We start from the raw sequence: 17,861 nt of genomic DNA on the forward strand, positions 1-17,861 counted from the left end.
CAACTAAACAAGACCTTATAATAATTAGGTTGCATTATCAAATAAAAAGAAAGAATAATAAGGAAATAGTATTTTAAAGTAAAAAATAAGTTTGTCCTAAAAGATGTCTGATTACGAAGATTATAATTCTGAAAAAGCAGCAGAATTAAATAAAGCAATTGAATTTAAGCCAATTAAAACAAATCTAACTACTGCAATTGATTTAGGATTTTGTACGGTTAACTAAACAACTTCAAGATTGTTCTATTTAGAAAATCCTAATAATTAGCCTTGTGAATTCAACTTTGAATCATAAGCATTCGAGATTACTCCTCTTTCAGGCCATATTCCTAGTAAAGGAAGAATATCATTTAATGTGAGCTATACTCCAAAAGAAGCAACAGCAATTATTGGAAACATTATTTTAAATTTACCCTATTAATAGCCAATAATTACAAAAGTTTCAGCTATTGGCAAGTATCCTTACATATCTCTTAGCACTTAAAAACTTAATTTTGAGCAGCTGCTCATTGGCAAATAATTAGTGAAAGAGATAACTATCAAAAATCAATCTTAAGTAACTGCTACTTTTAGTATTGTAAAAATTGTTGATGATGAGTACAAAGATAATGCATTCTCTCTTGATGTGTAAAATTTCATAATTTATCTCAAATGCTACTCGATTTTGTTTCTCAATAGCTAAAATTGAAATTTCTAATATAAAACTTTTAAATGCAATAAATTGTAACTTAACAAAAGATACAGATAAGCAAACAAAAAAACAAACAAACAAATTCAAATTAAAACAGCTAAGATTGTATTTATTCAATCTCTTCTTAAAAATTAAAAAAATTATAACTTTTAGCTTTAAATATTTAGATGAAAACTCATTTTTTTTAGCAATATTAAAATGATTTTTAATTAAAAATTTGATTAAAAAGACATTTATTTTTAAAGAAACTTTTACAAATATAATACTTCAAGTTATTTATAAGTACTAATAGGAACATAAATATTTAAAATAAAAGATTTTACATAAAGTGAAATTGGTGAATAGAATATTTAGATAATTATTTGCCTTATCAAATTTTATTGCATTTCATGAAGTTTATCAATTATATTTAAATTATTTTTAATGAATAAATTAAAATGATATTTTTTTTCAATTTTTTTATGATTTTTAATATTTTAAATAGAAATCAAGGAGAAATACCTCCAAAGAGCAGCTTTTTAGTTAAAGTTACTTACACTCCTTTGGTAGTAGGTCTCATATCTGTTGTTCACTATAAAGTTATATGTCCAGGTGGTAATGATTTAGTATTTGCTTGCAGTGGTAATGCAGTGGGGTTTGATGTTCGCTTAAGCACTTAAAGTATAAATTTTGGGGAAGTGAAAATTGGTAATGAAACAAGCAGATTGCTAACTATACAAAATATGAGCGATTTACCTACTTCATTTTAATTTACTAACGATTCGAATAATATTTTTGCTATGAGTTAAGTGAGAGGCGTTGTAAAACCTAAATCAAATGCTAGAATAATTATTTATTTTAAACCAAGACATACTATATGCTACTATGAAAGAGTAAATCAAATCAAATAAATAAATTAATATTTTTTAATAAATTAATTTCATATTTAAAATATTTTAGATTTTTTGTGTAGTTAGAAATCACTAAGTATTTCCAGTTGATTTGTTAGGTACTTGCTATGATCTCTTGATTAAGCCATTGCCTATTGTATAAAAACATATTGAATCGTTTAGAAGAAGAGTTATTTGGGGTAAATTATCTGAAATTGATTTCAAATACATGGAGAATGCTTTTTTGCTCAAATATTCTTAAAACTAGAATAATTTAGAGAAAAATACTTAATTAAGTTCTTTGAATAAAAATGGAATAGCTTTGTTAGGAAGCTAAAAGGCCTCTCAACTGCAGTCTCTTTAATCAAATATGAAAAAAGATAATTCTATTATTTAAAAAGCATCTTAAACCGCCATAGGATTTTCAAACAGATAACAGAATTCCATACAACAAGATCCAAATTTAATCTAAGATGGAATGATGGCTGCTTCCTATGTTATAGATGATCCCAATAATGCAACTAACCCAATCTTGAATCCAAATTAAGTTGTTTTACATAAAGAAATGTTTTTGCCTGCTAATTCAGATTGCAAATTAATTTAATTAAACGTAATATTTTTAGGAAAAAATTAATAATTAATTTTATTTCTATTTAAATTATCATAATCCAGGAAGATATTATTGATTTTGGGTTCTAGGAGGGCATGATGGAAAGTGGTGCCAAATAAATTGAGCTAACTAATAAATTGTAATGTAAGATTACTGTTTTTTGGACAATCCAATAAAAAGAAAATGTAAATGGTGATTTATATCCTGTATTTATGGTTAGACCTGAGACTGCTTCAATGAAACCTAACACAACAAAAATTTTTGAAGTTACCTTTAGGCCAGTCAAGAATTCTTAGTATTATTTCTAATATTTGCAATTCTTTGTATTCAAATACAGCAGTAAAATAACATAAAAAATGATTGAAGATATTCAAAAAAATTAATCTAAAACATTTACTGGCTCATTCAGAGATAACCTTAAATTGAGCAACACTCTTGTAACTAAGAAAAGTAATAAAATTTACATCAAATTTTTCAAATTATTTGAACTAAAATTTCAAAAATATCATTTTTAAAAAAACCGTAATAAAAAATGAAACAAACAATAAAAAGAATTTAAATTATTTTATAGTTTTGATATCATAAAAAATTTTAAATTTAATTTTATTATTTTAAATAAATTTTAAAATTTATCAATTTAAATTTATTTATTTATTTATTTTTTCTATAATAGCTAGTACAATGGACTTAATTGGAGATGAAACGGTTCCTCCTTATTCAGGGTCTCTACGTTGTGTTGGCCACTCATTCGGGATCAACTCATAGCCCTTCATCCCTATCCTTGAATTTTCACCCTCAAACAAAATTTACTTTGCAGCTTGCTCTTTAGAAGACTCGCTTTACTAAACTGTTGAAATAAAAAATAATGTAAAAAATTAAAATTAAAAATATAAATAAATTTAAAGTAAATTTTATTTAAAAACAGTCTGATACACCAACATATTTTAAATTTTTACCTGACCCTTCCAAAACTTACAGAGTATTTCCTAACGCTGGAATGGTAGAAGGAAAGTCCTTCTTTATAATTACTGTTGAGTTCAGACCTACTGAATATAAGGCCTACAATAACGTATTGACTTGCAGCTTGAATAATAATTCTTCTACTACACTTAATCTCTACACTCATGGTTACTGCTCGAAGCCTAAATTACACCTCCAAAATGAAGTAATAAATTTATTTTAACTCAATTTTGTTTTTCTCTTAATTTAATTTTAATTTAATAATAAGGGCAAGGTCTATTTCCCTCCATCATTCACAGGTGTCTATTCAAGATAAAAAGTAAAAGTTGAGAATCTTTCAAGAGTTACTTTGGAATATGAAATTAAAGTACCTGAAAAATATAGTGAAGAGCTTTATTTGGAGCCTGTCAATGGAAAAATTCAACCAAATGAACACATTTTCCTTGACTGCTCTTTCATTCCTTATAAAAAGAAAAGCTATAAAATCAAGGTTCCATTATTTGTTAAAGAGATCATGGACTATAGTCAGAATTTGATAGGATATCACTTACCAGGAAGTGGAGATCCTGATAAACCAATGAAAATGAGAGATCCTATGGAAGTTGCATATAATTTTGAAATATTTGGAGCAGGTGGAGATGGTTCTTTGAGCATTACTCCTGAATAGCTCTAGTTTGATGTAGTAAAAGTTAATTTTAGAGACAAGAAATACGCTACTTTGCACAACTACTCAAATGTGACATTCTACATTGAGTTGAAACTCCGCCCTGCAAGGAACGCAGACGAAAGTTAAGATGTTGATGACGTGGAGTAACAAGAAAATTTAGAAAAAAATTTTAGTTTAGATTTTAAGTCAGGAATTATTGCTGCTAATTCTAAGGTAGATATAGGTATTATTTTCAATCCTACAATTGTAGCAGATTATGACTTGATAATGGATGTTATAGCATCAGAGAAGAATCCTAAGGCAGAAGCTAAGGGAAGATCAACTAGTGCAAACAGAAAATTCATAACATAAAAATGCTCATTAAAAATTTAAGCAAAAGGAAGCTACCCTCTTTTAAAAATTGTAGATGTTAGAAACGATTCTATTTCAGTTGCAACTTTATGGGAAAACTTTTAAATCAATAAAATTAACTCTGAACTACAAAGCGAGTTAAATGAAGACGAAAAATAATATCTTAACATCGAATAATTAAACTTTAGTGAAGCTTAACAACTCTAAAAAAGAATTAAATAATTTGAATGGAATTTCGGATATCTACCAGCTAAAAATGCCAACAAACCCCGTAAAATAGTTATCACTATCCAGAATGCTGGAGGAACAGACCTAGATTGGAACTTCAAATTACCATCTGACAACTAAGTAAATAAATTATTTCATATCCATAAAACTAAATAAATAAACAAACCAACAAACTCAACAAATAGATTGAAGTAGAGCCTTGGGCAGATCCCGGTGAGCCAGATGAAGAAGAAGCTTTTGAAAAGGCTATTTTGGAAAGGAATATTTTTTAGATTTAACCAAGGTATTTATTTATTTATTAATCTATTTTTTTTAATGAAAATTTTAATTTATAAAATTTGTAGGAGCGGAACTTTGAAGAAGGGAGAGCTTAAAGATGTTGAGTTGGTCTACAATCCAAGCAATATTGATGAAAATGATTTACCTTTCAAGAGCAAAAAGAATAAAAAAGTAAGTGGAGAAAAACATTAGTTAAGAGTAGTGCTGTAAATTTTAAATGGAAAACCTCTCCAAATTAATCTGTAAGGTATGGCACTTGCTCCATTAGAAGGTCTGCTTGCAGTAAAAAAGAAAAACTATAAGTTACCAGATACACCTATAGGATTGCTAATTCCAGTCAAGTTTCCTATTGAAGTCTTAAATGTTGGCTCTAGCAAAATTTCATATAAAGTTGAAATTGTTGAAAAAGACGAATACAACAATCCTATTGACTCTAAGTTTAATATATTTGACATTGAAAAAAATCAAGACAATTTACTTCCAAACGAAAAGTCATATTTATACTGCTTATTCAAGCCCTTAGAGTCTAAAACCTATTATCATGAGTTAAAGATCATAGTTTATGACTTCGTCAAAGTCAATTAAGAGATATCACTCTTTATTGAAGGAACTGGATATTCCAAAAAATCTAATTCTAAATCAAACCTCAAAAAAGAAGAGATTCCTCGCTAAAGGTCATTTGTGTCCACAATAGGTTCCAAGGTGTTCTTTTCCATAGAAGAAATAGATTTTGGTGAGATGAAACCAGGTAAAGCTGCTCATCGTTGCATTATCCTCTACAACCTAAGCGAAACTCAAAAACTTAGTTATGATTTCGGAACATCAAGTTTTGCTTTATCATCAAATAAACCAGGACTAATGTGGTAATTAATCAATATTCGAAAATTAAAAATCTAATTAATCTTAAGAAGTGATTGATTTTTCATCATTTTAAATATTTTTACTTCATATAAAATAAAAAGCGGAGATGAATGCACTATTGAGCCTATGAATGGGACATTAGAACCTAATTCCTTTATTGAACTTAAAGTAACTTTAGTCAGCTCATATGAGCCTTCAGTCTATGAAGGGGAATTAGAGTGCACAATATAATGGGATGCAGGTATTCATTCATTCATTTGTAAATAAAATCCTAATTAATTAATTATTATTTTTATAAATAAAAAGGAGATCAAAAAAATAAAACAGTATCTTAGTAATCTCAAAATAGCAATTCAGGAGTTGAAAAGGAGACATTATTTTTAAGAGTGAAGAAGACCTCTGTTTTAGATGTAATTAAATTAAATATAACTAAATTTTCATTTTTGATAATGTCAAAACAAAAAATAAGTTGAATAAAATTGATTGATTTATTTTAAAAATTATTCAGGTTGAACTAATTAACAGCTTCAAGCACAAATCTTCAAAGGATACTAATAAGCAGTTATAAGCTAAGGACCTTTTCTAAGGAAAAAACATAGCATACAAGCATGCTTTTGAATTAATTATTGAAAAGGCTATTAATGAAATATTAAATGAAACCTATACTGAAAATATAATCAGAAGAATTGACAATTAACCTGTTGCTTTATATGCTAGTTTCAACGGTGAAGATCCTGCAGATATTTAAAAAATATAAAAAGGCTTAGATAACGAAAGTAAGGGCAGAAATGCATTAAATTCAGAGGAGTCAGAGTAAGTAGTTTATGATGGTTTCGTGGATGAGGAAGAAGAGCCCTCTGCAGCTAATGACTACAGATTCTTATTTTTATAAGATGAATTTGTGGATCTAGTAGATCTTATAATGGAAAATACTTTCTTCAATGTCATTTAAGAAACTACAAGAAAAGAGTGCGATTTGCTAAGAGTAGCAAAAACTTTTGTAATGCCAATAGATAAATGAGATTAATTAAAATAAAATAAATAAATAAATTAATAAAAATGATACCAAATAAATTGCTAACAAAAATAGAAAAATAATAAATATTTAATTAAAAGTAAATAACTTAGTAAAAATTAATTAACAACGATAGAAAGATCGTTATAAATCTAATAATCACTTATTTGTTAAATATTTCATTTATTCATTCATTCACTATTTCATTTTATATTCTTTTTATAAGTTCATATTAATAAAACAATTAATTAACTTCATAAAAATTTAGACTTTTTTCACAAATAAATAACTAATCAAATATAATGATATTTTATTCAATTAAATTTGTAATAGCCTATAATGCATTAGCTAATAAATTATAAATTAATTACAATACTGTCAATAAAAAATAAATTTAATTATTAAAATTAACTCATTATTTTTAACATTCTAAGAAAAGTTTTATTTCAAAAATAAATATTCATTAATATTAGAATATATCTATCTATCTATTTATTTATTTATCTATCTATTTATCTGTTGGGTTACATTTTTATATAAAATTTTAGTAAACTATTTGTTACTATAAAAGTAAATTGCAAAAAATTGTATGAAACTTCTATAAAAATATATATTTATCTGCTCGGTTACATTTTTATATTATTTTTTAGTAAACAATATTTCTAACAAAATTTATTGAAATTAAAAATGGAATTAAACTTCTATTAAATAAATTTAGTAATAAAATTAAAAAATATATAAACATGAAATAATTAAAAATGATTAAATATAAAAAATTTATTTTTTTATTTTGAGAAATTAAATCTATAAAAATATTTTTTGACAAATAAATTTGTATAAATTAAAAAATTCTTAAAAAGAGTTATTTAAAAAAAAATCTAATAAAGAATTTAAATATGATCAATAATACAATTCTGAGCAATTAATTACCTCAAAAAAAATTAATAAGCTTTTCTTTCATAAGAAGATATTGAACCATATACCAATTAATTCATCTTAAGGGTAGTTTATAATTTTTAGAAAACATTTTTTTAAATAAATACACCTTTTGATTTTTTATTTTGTATCATCTAATACTTGTTAAAGAGAGTCTAAAAATTATTGTAAATTGATTAAGCATCGTTAATTGACTATTTAAAATAACTTGAAAAAGAAAAAAGCAATTTTCTTTCTTTACTTAACACATTTTGCTGTTTTTTTAAGATAATCTATAGTTTAAAAACACCTATATTTTTATGCTGATAGTAGTGAATAATGCATTGATAATCATATTAAATTTTTGATTTTATAGCACCTTAGTATTCACTTTTATATTTAAAGTAGTGCTAAGCAAAATACCTAAACAGTAAACATTACCTTAACCTCCAAAAAAAATTAAACTCTAGGAGTATTTGCTAAATCTAAAATATTATTTCTGAATATTAAAAATCTAATTTTACAGACATCATATACTGTTATACCAAAAGGAGTTAATTAATTGATTAATGCTTAAATTTCTCAAATATTAATAACTGTAATGAATGTGTATAAAACTAGAATTAAGATTTAAAATATTCCTATCTTGTTATTATTATTTCTCTTCATGCAAAAGTCCCTCTTATAAAAAATGTTTTACAAGCAATTATATCAAAAATATGTACTCAACAAGTAATTAAGTGTCTGCAGTTCTCAAACTTCAACATATACATACATAAATACTTATTTACTTACTAATTTACTTACACTAAAACTACAAGTTCAGCTTAAAAATAAAAAAAAATTAATTTATTTGATCTAAATTCCACATTTTATTTGATAAATCTTAATAATATCTACCAACCAGTATAATACACAAAATTCAATTTTGATCAATAAACTTTTAATTGATCTTTTATTTTGTAAGTTTTCATTCTTTTAATAGTACTTTTCAGCTAAAAACAAAACCACAACATTACATATCAAAACTCATAATTTTAGATAGTTTTAAGCTTTTAAAAAATGTCTCTACTTACTGTAGTTGCATAACAAACACAATGGGGATATTCTATCAAATGAAAACAATAGCAGCAAGCTAATATATATAATTAATATTGAAAATTACTTTCTTACAAAAATTATTGAACCATATATAATCAAGCAAATTAATTGATCTCACTCGATTCTATGAAAGTAAATAATCAAGTTTAATATGTAAAATATTCTAAAAAGTAGTTGAGTAAACTATTAATATTGCTTAAACATACTATGGATTTTTAAAAAATGTCAATCGATGTATATATGATTTACTCATGATATGTCTTTTTCAAAAATTAATCGTGTGTTAATTAAAAAGATATTAAAAGTCTACTTACAATAAAATATTAAGAAGGAATGAAGGTAATATTTAATAATCTGGTTGATATAAAATTAAGCTTGAAATATATCCACAAAATATTTCAGCAATTTAACATATGTATTAGAAAAATGTTTAAAAGCTTTGTTTAATTGAAATTTAAAGATTTTTGCTGTTTGTTTTCTTGAGATTTTCATCAGCATTTATATATTTATTTTTAGATTAATAATGATTGAATGAATGTTTGTTTTTGTTTAAGAAATTATGTAATAATCAAATTATGTTTTAAGTAGTACTTTCTTATAATTAGATTTTATTAGATTTTCTTCTTTAAATTTTATATCAAATCCTAATAATTTCTATTTTGATAAAATTTAAACATTTTGATTTTTTTATAATTTTTAGTATTAAAACTAGTATTTTTATATTATCAAATCTAATTTTTTCTTAATATTTTTTTTTTGTCAAAGGAATTTCTTAACCTTCTATTATTTGCTTGATAAATTTATTGATACTGTAATTTCTCTAGCCAAAATCTATATTAATTCCATTTTTTAAGCAACTATAAATAGGTTTCAGTTTAAAATTGTAGAAAAAAATATTTTTAATAACATCAATTAAATAAGAGACTCTGCATTAATTAATAGCTAGATACTAATTAAATTTGCTATTGAAGCATTTATTTATTTTTAAAGATATTACTTAAATATTAACTAAAATTATTAAGAAGAATATTAAGAATTGAAAGATATTTTGTTTTTAAAAATAGTAATTAATTAATTAATTACTTTGATTTGATGAAATAAATAAATTTCTTTTATGATTTTAAATGAACCTTTTTTTGATTTATATTTTCCTTAAGATTTTTGTATTCTTTTGAGAATATTATTAATAGACATGTTTTTAGAAGATTAAACTTTTTTCAAAATTTTAACGTTTTTTATCTGATTGTCAGTATATTTGATCAAACTCAAATAATTACAGAAATATATTAAATTATTAAGTTAATTTGATCAGGATTTATATAAAAGATTGCTCCAAACTGATAAAGATAATTTTTAAATAGTTGAGCGTAATATAAAAAAAAATCTGATATTTACTTTTCTGCAAAAATTCCTAATTGATTTTGAAAAGAAGGAAAAAAGGATTCAATATCTTTTTGTTTTATGTAAAAAATCCCGAAGAGACCGACCGATCAACCAAAACAAAACCTTTTTGATGATTTTAGGTAATAGTTAGTTTTTGCGTGTGTGAGAGTGAGTGAGTGAAAGTGTTGTTTGTATAAATAGATATAAAAAATAATTAGAATCTTATTTAATTTATAAAGAAAATTAAAAAGTGAAAGCAACTATTTTATAAAAGTAAAATATATAGGAATAGTGTAAATAGATAGACTTAAAATAAAGAATTAATATAATTCAATAGAGAAACAATTTATGAGGAAAAAACAACAAAACTTGATTGGATCAGTTGTTGTTTTAGCTTTAATATTTAGCTGCTTGTTTTAGACTGTTGCAGCTCAAGATACCATTTAATTAAAGCTTGAACAAGACGCATACGGAACTTTAAAGCAAGGAGAAACATAGACTTATATCCTTAAATTAGAGGAGAGACAAAGAGAAGATCAGTATCTGATCATTACTGCAGAGGGTACTTTTGAAGGAAGTGAACCTGATATCTATGTCAATATTAAGGAGTAAAAGAACCTCTAAAAGTCTAAAGTAATCTGCAAATCATACGGATTCGCTCTCTGTCATGTCAAGGGCAATCAAATAGATTTTGCTCAAGAATTGTATGTAACAGTTAAATGCCAAACAAAGTGTGGGTATGAGCTAGTAACTTTCCTTGAAGAATCTACCGAATAAATAAATATGAGATTAAGTAATATTATTTAACAATCTTGTTACAAAATGCAAGATAAGAATAAAATATGATATGAGCATTAATTAATTAATATATTTTAGAAATTAAAATAAAATTAAATGCGATTTTATTTATTAATTAGATGGGTTTTAATAAATCAAAATTTATTTCACAAAGATATTTACTAAATAAAATCAATCAAATGATTCTGATATAAATTATTTTTTTCTTTAAGCAAATAAAAAATCTTTTTGTTAGGAAAGTTTGACAAAATGATATTTTATTTGGTACATTTCCTTTCAAAAATAATTAATCCAACTTTTTGCTATCAAAGAAACTAATGAAATTAATATTTTGGAATTTATTTTGTTAAAATGCAAATAAATAATTTTACTTTTATAAATTTCTAAAGTAAAACAATAAAAAAATAAATTCAAATAAATTTTTTTTTTAAAGTTGTAAATTATTTTTTATAATTTATGAAATAAAATAATTATTACTCAAAATATTTCCTGATAAATATCAAAATATTTTATATCTTTCTTATCTTTGCTAATTTTTTTTTTTGATAAATATTTTTTTAAAAATTATTAAAATATAGATGATATCACATATGCTATTTTTGAGGATTCTAAGGGTAATTTAAAAGATGAAAAACTCATATTAAATAGAGTAGTTTAGATGAAATTCAGCTCATAAGATTTGCCTCCACAAGAAAGTTTGGAAAATATGATTATAGAATTTGAGTTGATGAACCCAATATAATCATACACAACTTTCAATGTTTACTTTAACTTCAATGAAAGAATTCCAACTAAAACCTATAGTGAAAGTTGGGGATTAAATTGGGGTTCTGGAGCTGGTATGGGTGTTTTGTTAAAGAACAAATAGAGTGGCTTATAATCTGAAGGAGTATATACCATGACAATAGAAGCACATGAAGGAGCAATCATAGCAATTAGAGCTATTGGTTGGGGTGAAATTAGGTACATCAAGCCATTCTAACTGGTTGGAGGCTTTACATTATCTAATGCTAGAACTATGAAATATTAGCTCAATATAGACGAGCAAGTATATGGTGACTTCAAAGGCAAGGATCTTATTATTGGTTTAGTTCCATTTTAAGGTGATCCTAATCTCTATGCTGACTATAGATCTATAAGTGACCTTTAAAATGTGTAGTTAGAAAATTATTAATGGGTTTCTGATGAATTATATGATGATAGAATTACAATTACTGCTAAGGAGCTATAAAAAAATAGCACAATTAACATAGCTGTTAACTCTAAAGATAACTTCTCTCTCTATACTATGAGGGCATACTATCACCTTGGAAAAACACCTTTAAGTAATATATTCAGTTTTTTATTTAAAATTACTAAACAAAAAAAAAATTATCTTTTTTAATATGTTTTTTTGTTTGTTTGTTTGTTTGTTTGTTCAATATTCTAAAAAGTGTTTACTTTTTCTTAAATAAGTAACTAATGATATGTTATCATCCCCATATCGAGTAGCAATGAAGATGAATCAATTTCATTTATTTCTTTTAATCAAAATAGTTTTTGGATATTTAATAAAATAGAAAAATATGAATTTATTTTTAAATATTTATTTCCAGAAAAATGATTTTATTTTCAATGATTTATAAATTGTTTTATTTAAATAAATATTATATTATAGGTTTTGATTATCCTGAATCTGGTAGTTTAATTGCAGGAGAACTAATTACTTATTCTTTGTCTCTTTATGGTAACCAAAAAGCAAATGTTACTTTGGTTCTTAAGCCTAGAGAGGGCTCACCTGGATTGTTAATGAAGAGATGCAATTTAGATGAAAAGGAAAAGTGCGTTTTTACTAAAGAAGATAAAAAGTCTGCTATAAAATCAAAATTCAATTAGGAGCAAGTTATTTAGACTTTCTATTCTGACCCAGATTAATGCTCTTAATACAAAATTGAAGGTCTCTAAGTTTGCTATTACCTAATAGGTGTTTTGAACACTGACAATGATAAAGAAGCCAAATTCACTTTACTTGCTAACAATGGTTTGACTCACACAATCCTTCAAGAAAACGAGATTTATCATTAAGGAGCAGAGTTTGGAAAGATTAACTACTTCAAGTTGGATCTTGAGAAATATACACAAGTTACTTAGGTTTCGTTCTAGTTATCAAGTGTTAAGGGTTAGGTATCTATGTTTGCATCTTTCGATAACATCCGTCCAACTGTCAATAATAAAATCAAGCAATCTTTCGATCACTCTCTTCATCTCTACACAGAAGAATTAGGAGATCTTAATAAAGTTATATATCTTGGTATTCAAAGTGACTCTGCTTTCGCTTCATATGATATCTAGGCTAAAATTACCTAAGAATCTAACTTTTCATTCTATCTTCTAGAAGTAAACTATTCATTCTTTAAATAAAATACAAAAATATTATTGATATAAAAACAGTTTATTTATTTATTTAATTAATTATTTTTAATTTATTATTTATTTAATAATCTATTTAAGTATTTATTTATTTATTTAGTTATTTTTTATTTATTTAATTAGGAAAATCAACCAGTCGTTGTAACAGAAGATGCAAGTAAGGTAAAAAAGATTCATTTTAAGTTGTTGCTTAGAAGACCATTCAACAAGGAATTAGAAGTAAAAGTTATGCTTGAACCTTTAAGTGGTTACTACGATATGAAGATTGGTAAAACCCCTCAATAGATAGACTTAGTAGAATCTTCTAATAATGTTTTAGAATTTTCTTCGAAATTAATTTAATTCGAAAGATACGAATAACCAATTTATGGTATTATTACTCCTAGAATGACATTTTTAAATAATAAAATATAATTCAAATTATCTTATGTGACCAGTGCTGTTAGTCACCAAACTTTGAATTTGGGAATGATAAATTAAATCAAAGTTACTTAAGAAGAGCAATACTACAAAATTCCCATCTAATCAAATGAATCTGTATTTATTTACAAAAATGTTTTGAATCAATTCGGAGACCAAGATGAAGTAACAGTTATCGTTTCATATGACCAAGCAAACGTCTAGCCTTAAAAAGGAGAAGCTACTTCAATGATAGTTCCTAACTTCATTCCTTAAATAATCCCTAAAGAAGATTTCGAATTAAGCTGTAAGAGAATTAAAGAATTTTCTGTAGATCAAAATAATTGCTTCCTTTTTGTTTCTGTTTCAGCTAAAAAAGAGGCTACTCTCCTTTTATATGCAGAAATTAACTCTAATGCTTAATACATCTTTTCTGACTTCCCTAATACAGTTGCATTCAAACCTAAATCTGAAAAGAAGCTCTATTATCCTGAACTTTTCAATAAGAGATTCAATCTCTTCAAGAGCTCATCCTTCAACGGAGATGAATTAATGATTTGTGCTAAAATATTTAACAACACTCTAAGCAGATAAGATTGGAAATATCCCGTTAATTGCTAGGCTGGTGATTATGATTTCAAATTCAGGACTTAAGATGATGAAAATTTCTTGTAAAAAATTCTTTTCTATTTAAAATTTGTTGAATCAATCATATCTCTCTTTAATTAAAATTTAGCACTTTTTATTCTTTGAGAATTTTTTAAAGATTTTATTTTTTTGATCCATTTCAAGATTGATTTTCTATTAATTTTTAATGTAATTTGTATTAATTTTGTAATAAAAAATAGCTATGAAATATAAGATAATAATGGAGTTTGTGATTTTGATAAGAAAGAATGTGGTATCTTAATTTTCTTAAAAGATACATCTTTTAGTTTTTGGGAAACAACAGATTTAATCACTTTGACATTGTAATAATCTCACACTACCTTACATCCTAGTTAGAGTATTATTGATACTTTACCTCCTAATGGTGCTAGATTCTATTATATTGAATTAAGTGAAGTTAAGGATCAAAAGTTTATCATTGCTGCTACTGAGTACATTGATGAATCTCTAGAATTGATTCTTTATATTGATAGGGAAAAAGTTTTTTCAACAAATAAGAACCTTCCTTACATTTTATTTGACAAGGAGTTCAGAGATACCTTAAAAAAGACATACAAATTTGACAACAATAGCTAATTTGGATTAGAAGTTAAATCAAGAATCAAAGACAAGAATATCAAATACTCTTTGCTGCTCTCTGTGAATCAAGAAAATGAAAAATCATTTACAAATATTAGCTTAGGATAGTCATAATAGATTAATTTAAAAGATAACTAAGATTATCAATACTTTGTTTTTAAGAATAAAGTTAAGGGACAACCATTTAAAATTATTTAGTCTTAACAAACTTAAGGTCACACCTAAATCACAGTTGCTTTATTAAACAAAGAAACCAAAGACAAACTCCCACTATAAAGCTACATTTCATAGACTTATGAAAATGTTGTTGAGATTAGAGAGAAGCAAGATTAATGTGAAAAGTAATGTACCTACATCATTTAGTTGCGTACAACAGAGAGGAATGGAGCCTCTTTAACTCTAGCTGTTTAAAGATAGATAATCTCGCTTCTCGAAAATATATTGTAATCAAATGAATTAAACACCTCAGAAACATTTGTTTACAACTTTAACACTTTGAATAAATCTACTTTATCCATAGATCTTTAAACAGGTTCTGTTTATGTTAACATTACCAATTCAAATGGAAGAGAAATAATAAAAGACACAATAAACAAGAATATCTTACACACATTCGATCTACCTGAACTTTAAAACACTAATCAATAATATTCCGTTACAATTACAGCTTTAGTAAACTTTTACCTTTCTTTAAATTTGATTAAACTCACATTAAAACAAATTATTATTAAATATTTTAATAAATAATTTTTAAAATAAAGGCCTACTCTAAATTCAATATCAAATTCGTTAATGAAAACACTTACCCGATGATCAGTTTTGACGTTCCTTTGAAAGAATCGAAATTAAGTTCACAATAGTCAAAGATATATACAATCGTAAATTATTATCGATTAATTTATTCAATTAAAATAAAAATTCATAATAAAAGCTCTTATTTTAAAAAAAATTTCTTAAGTAATTAAGAAGCTTTTAATTTTATCCAAAGTAAATTAAAAATTTTCAAACTATTATCTTGTAAAGTTTCTAAAATTAAAATTTAAAAAGCAAATAATTTATTGAAAACAAAAAATATTATTCAGTTTTATTAAATTGTTAAATAAAAAAATAATATGTTGAAAAGAATGAATTAATTAAAATAAATCATCTAATAAATTTAATAAAGCAAAAAAATATTTTTTATTTTTAAAAAGAAATAAATTTTCTCTAAATAAAATATTTATTGGACTTTTATGATTTTTTTATAAATATCAAAGAAATTATTAAGCAATTAATTTATTTATTTATTTAAAAAAAGTAAATGTAAGGAGATAAGCTAGTAAATATTATGATTTCCTACGCCTATGATGGAAAATACGAAGAAGGAGTTAAAGTTATAGAAGATATTTATGAGACGGATGATAAAATTCCAATTTTGTAGAATGTTTTGAGTGATATTTATGACCCAGTTACTAACTTGTATATTCGTCATTTGTAATTAACAACTTCCTAGGGAATGAAAAAAGTTTTGATGAAACTCAAAAATACATAGAAGAATGATGTAAAGAAATTGTCAATATATTTAAGTTAAAGCTTCACTCTTTTGGATGAAGGCGTCTCTACATTCTTTTACTTTGATGGCGATGTTTAATCCACTTTCTTATATGGCATCATATTACCTGAAAAAGAAAGAAAGGTCTATATCGAAATAAACTGTTTGAAGGGTGACTTGCACACTGTTGGAACCTATTAAAGAGATAGCGCAATAAATGATAAATTCTAATTTACATTCACTCCTGGAACTCGTTAAATTTTAGATGTTGATGTAAGCACTGGTAATTTCTACATTAAAATAAGGGGATTAGCTAAGCACAGCTAAGGTTTTATTAAATTCGTCTCCTTCCCATCCAAAACTTAACTGCCAACTCTTGCTTTCCATAAGCCTACTTTAGATTTGCCTACAATTACAGGTTTAAAAAGCTTAGAGAAATGGGATGAATATACTCATGTTAATTTCTCGTTTGAGCCCCTTGACTGTTCTGGCTACAAATAAGACTTAGAAGACTTTTTTATTGAAGATATTATGTATTCATTGTTGATATCTAAGGATAAACAAATAATCAAGGGTACCAACATGAAATTTAGCTAGATTGCAGGCGATTTTAATTCAATAGAATAAAACTTAAATCTTTATCTTGAAACAAATGTCAAGGTTCCTGTCCTCTTCTTTAGCTTTAATGAATCCAAAGAATGTATTAATTCTTGCCAAAAATGTTAGAAAAAAGAAATATCTGTTCCTTTGGATAACCAAACTTTCTAAAAACACCTCAACGATGGCACTCCATTTGTAATAGTACGTGCAAGTATAGATTGGAAAAACAAAGTTAATGGTTAATATTACAGCTAAAACATTTACTACAGTGAAGCAATCCTCGACCAATCATAAATATTGGTTCCTATTAAGGAAATTTAAGATTAATCTACTCATGAAGGAATTCCAGTATTTGTTATAGCACTTATTATAATTGGAGCTCTTGTGCTTATTACTTTGTTAATCTTCTACTTTAAAAAGTATAAATAAACTGCAAAGAGACTCAATTTCGAATTAACTGATGTCCGTAACGTAGCTGGCATTAGTTAATCTCAAGACACTTACAATGATCCTAAAATGAAGCACATTCCTCTTGACGAAGAAATCAACGAATGAGCAATAAGAAATCTAACAAACAAATAATTTATCTATCTCTCTCTCTGTATGAGTTTAACTAACACATTTAGTTTTATTCAAATATTTATTTATTTGTTTAATATTCAAATGTATTTTTTTTAAATCTAAATATTATTTGATTGATGTTTTATTAATTTTTAATGATTTTAACCTTATATACTTTCTATTTTGAGTGGGTAAATTATTCGTTCAAAGATTTTCTAATAAATTTATTTGAAATACTTTAATAAATTTCAAAGTTAAATTGATTAAACCAAATCATTATTTTATTAAATATAGTGATTAAATTTAATAATTTCATTTTATATAAAAAAATAATATTAATTTTAACTTATTTGTATTTTATCCAATACAACTAAATTTAATTTTT

General features: G+C 25.0%; 2 protein-coding genes across 2 annotated transcripts; both read left to right on the top strand. All coding sequences in view use genetic code 6, as the record gives it.

Moving 5' to 3' along the window:
* Positions 1 to 103: 103 nt before the first annotated feature.
* On the top strand, positions 104 to 6,537 carry TTHERM_01092380 (MSP (major sperm protein) domain protein; the record flags this gene model as incomplete). The annotated part of the gene is made up of 12 exons (XM_001025445.2): positions 104 to 627; positions 1,176 to 1,563; positions 1,631 to 2,170; positions 2,233 to 2,620; positions 2,844 to 3,037; positions 3,096 to 3,335; positions 3,399 to 4,496; positions 4,562 to 4,659; positions 4,721 to 5,518; positions 5,618 to 5,757; positions 5,823 to 5,926; positions 6,025 to 6,537. 12 exons carry the CDS (start codon positions 104 to 106, stop codon positions 6,535 to 6,537), a joined length of 5,025 nt encoding a protein of 1,674 aa, XP_001025445.2.
* A 3,741-nt stretch (positions 6,538 to 10,278) lies between these two features.
* On the top strand, positions 10,279 to 17,470 carry TTHERM_01092400 (transmembrane protein, putative; the record flags this gene model as incomplete). The annotated part of the gene is made up of 7 exons (XM_001025447.3): positions 10,279 to 10,723; positions 11,307 to 12,053; positions 12,386 to 13,104; positions 13,261 to 14,207; positions 14,385 to 15,456; positions 15,546 to 15,662; positions 16,082 to 17,470. 7 exons carry the CDS (start codon positions 10,279 to 10,281, stop codon positions 17,468 to 17,470), a joined length of 5,436 nt encoding a protein of 1,811 aa, XP_001025447.1.
* Positions 17,471 to 17,861: the final 391 nt, after the last annotated feature.

This window comes from Tetrahymena thermophila (assembly GCF_000189635.1).
Source record: "Tetrahymena thermophila SB210 genomic scaffold scf_8254241, whole genome shotgun sequence".
Classification (NCBI taxonomy): Eukaryota; Ciliophora; class Oligohymenophorea; order Hymenostomatida; family Tetrahymenidae; genus Tetrahymena; species Tetrahymena thermophila.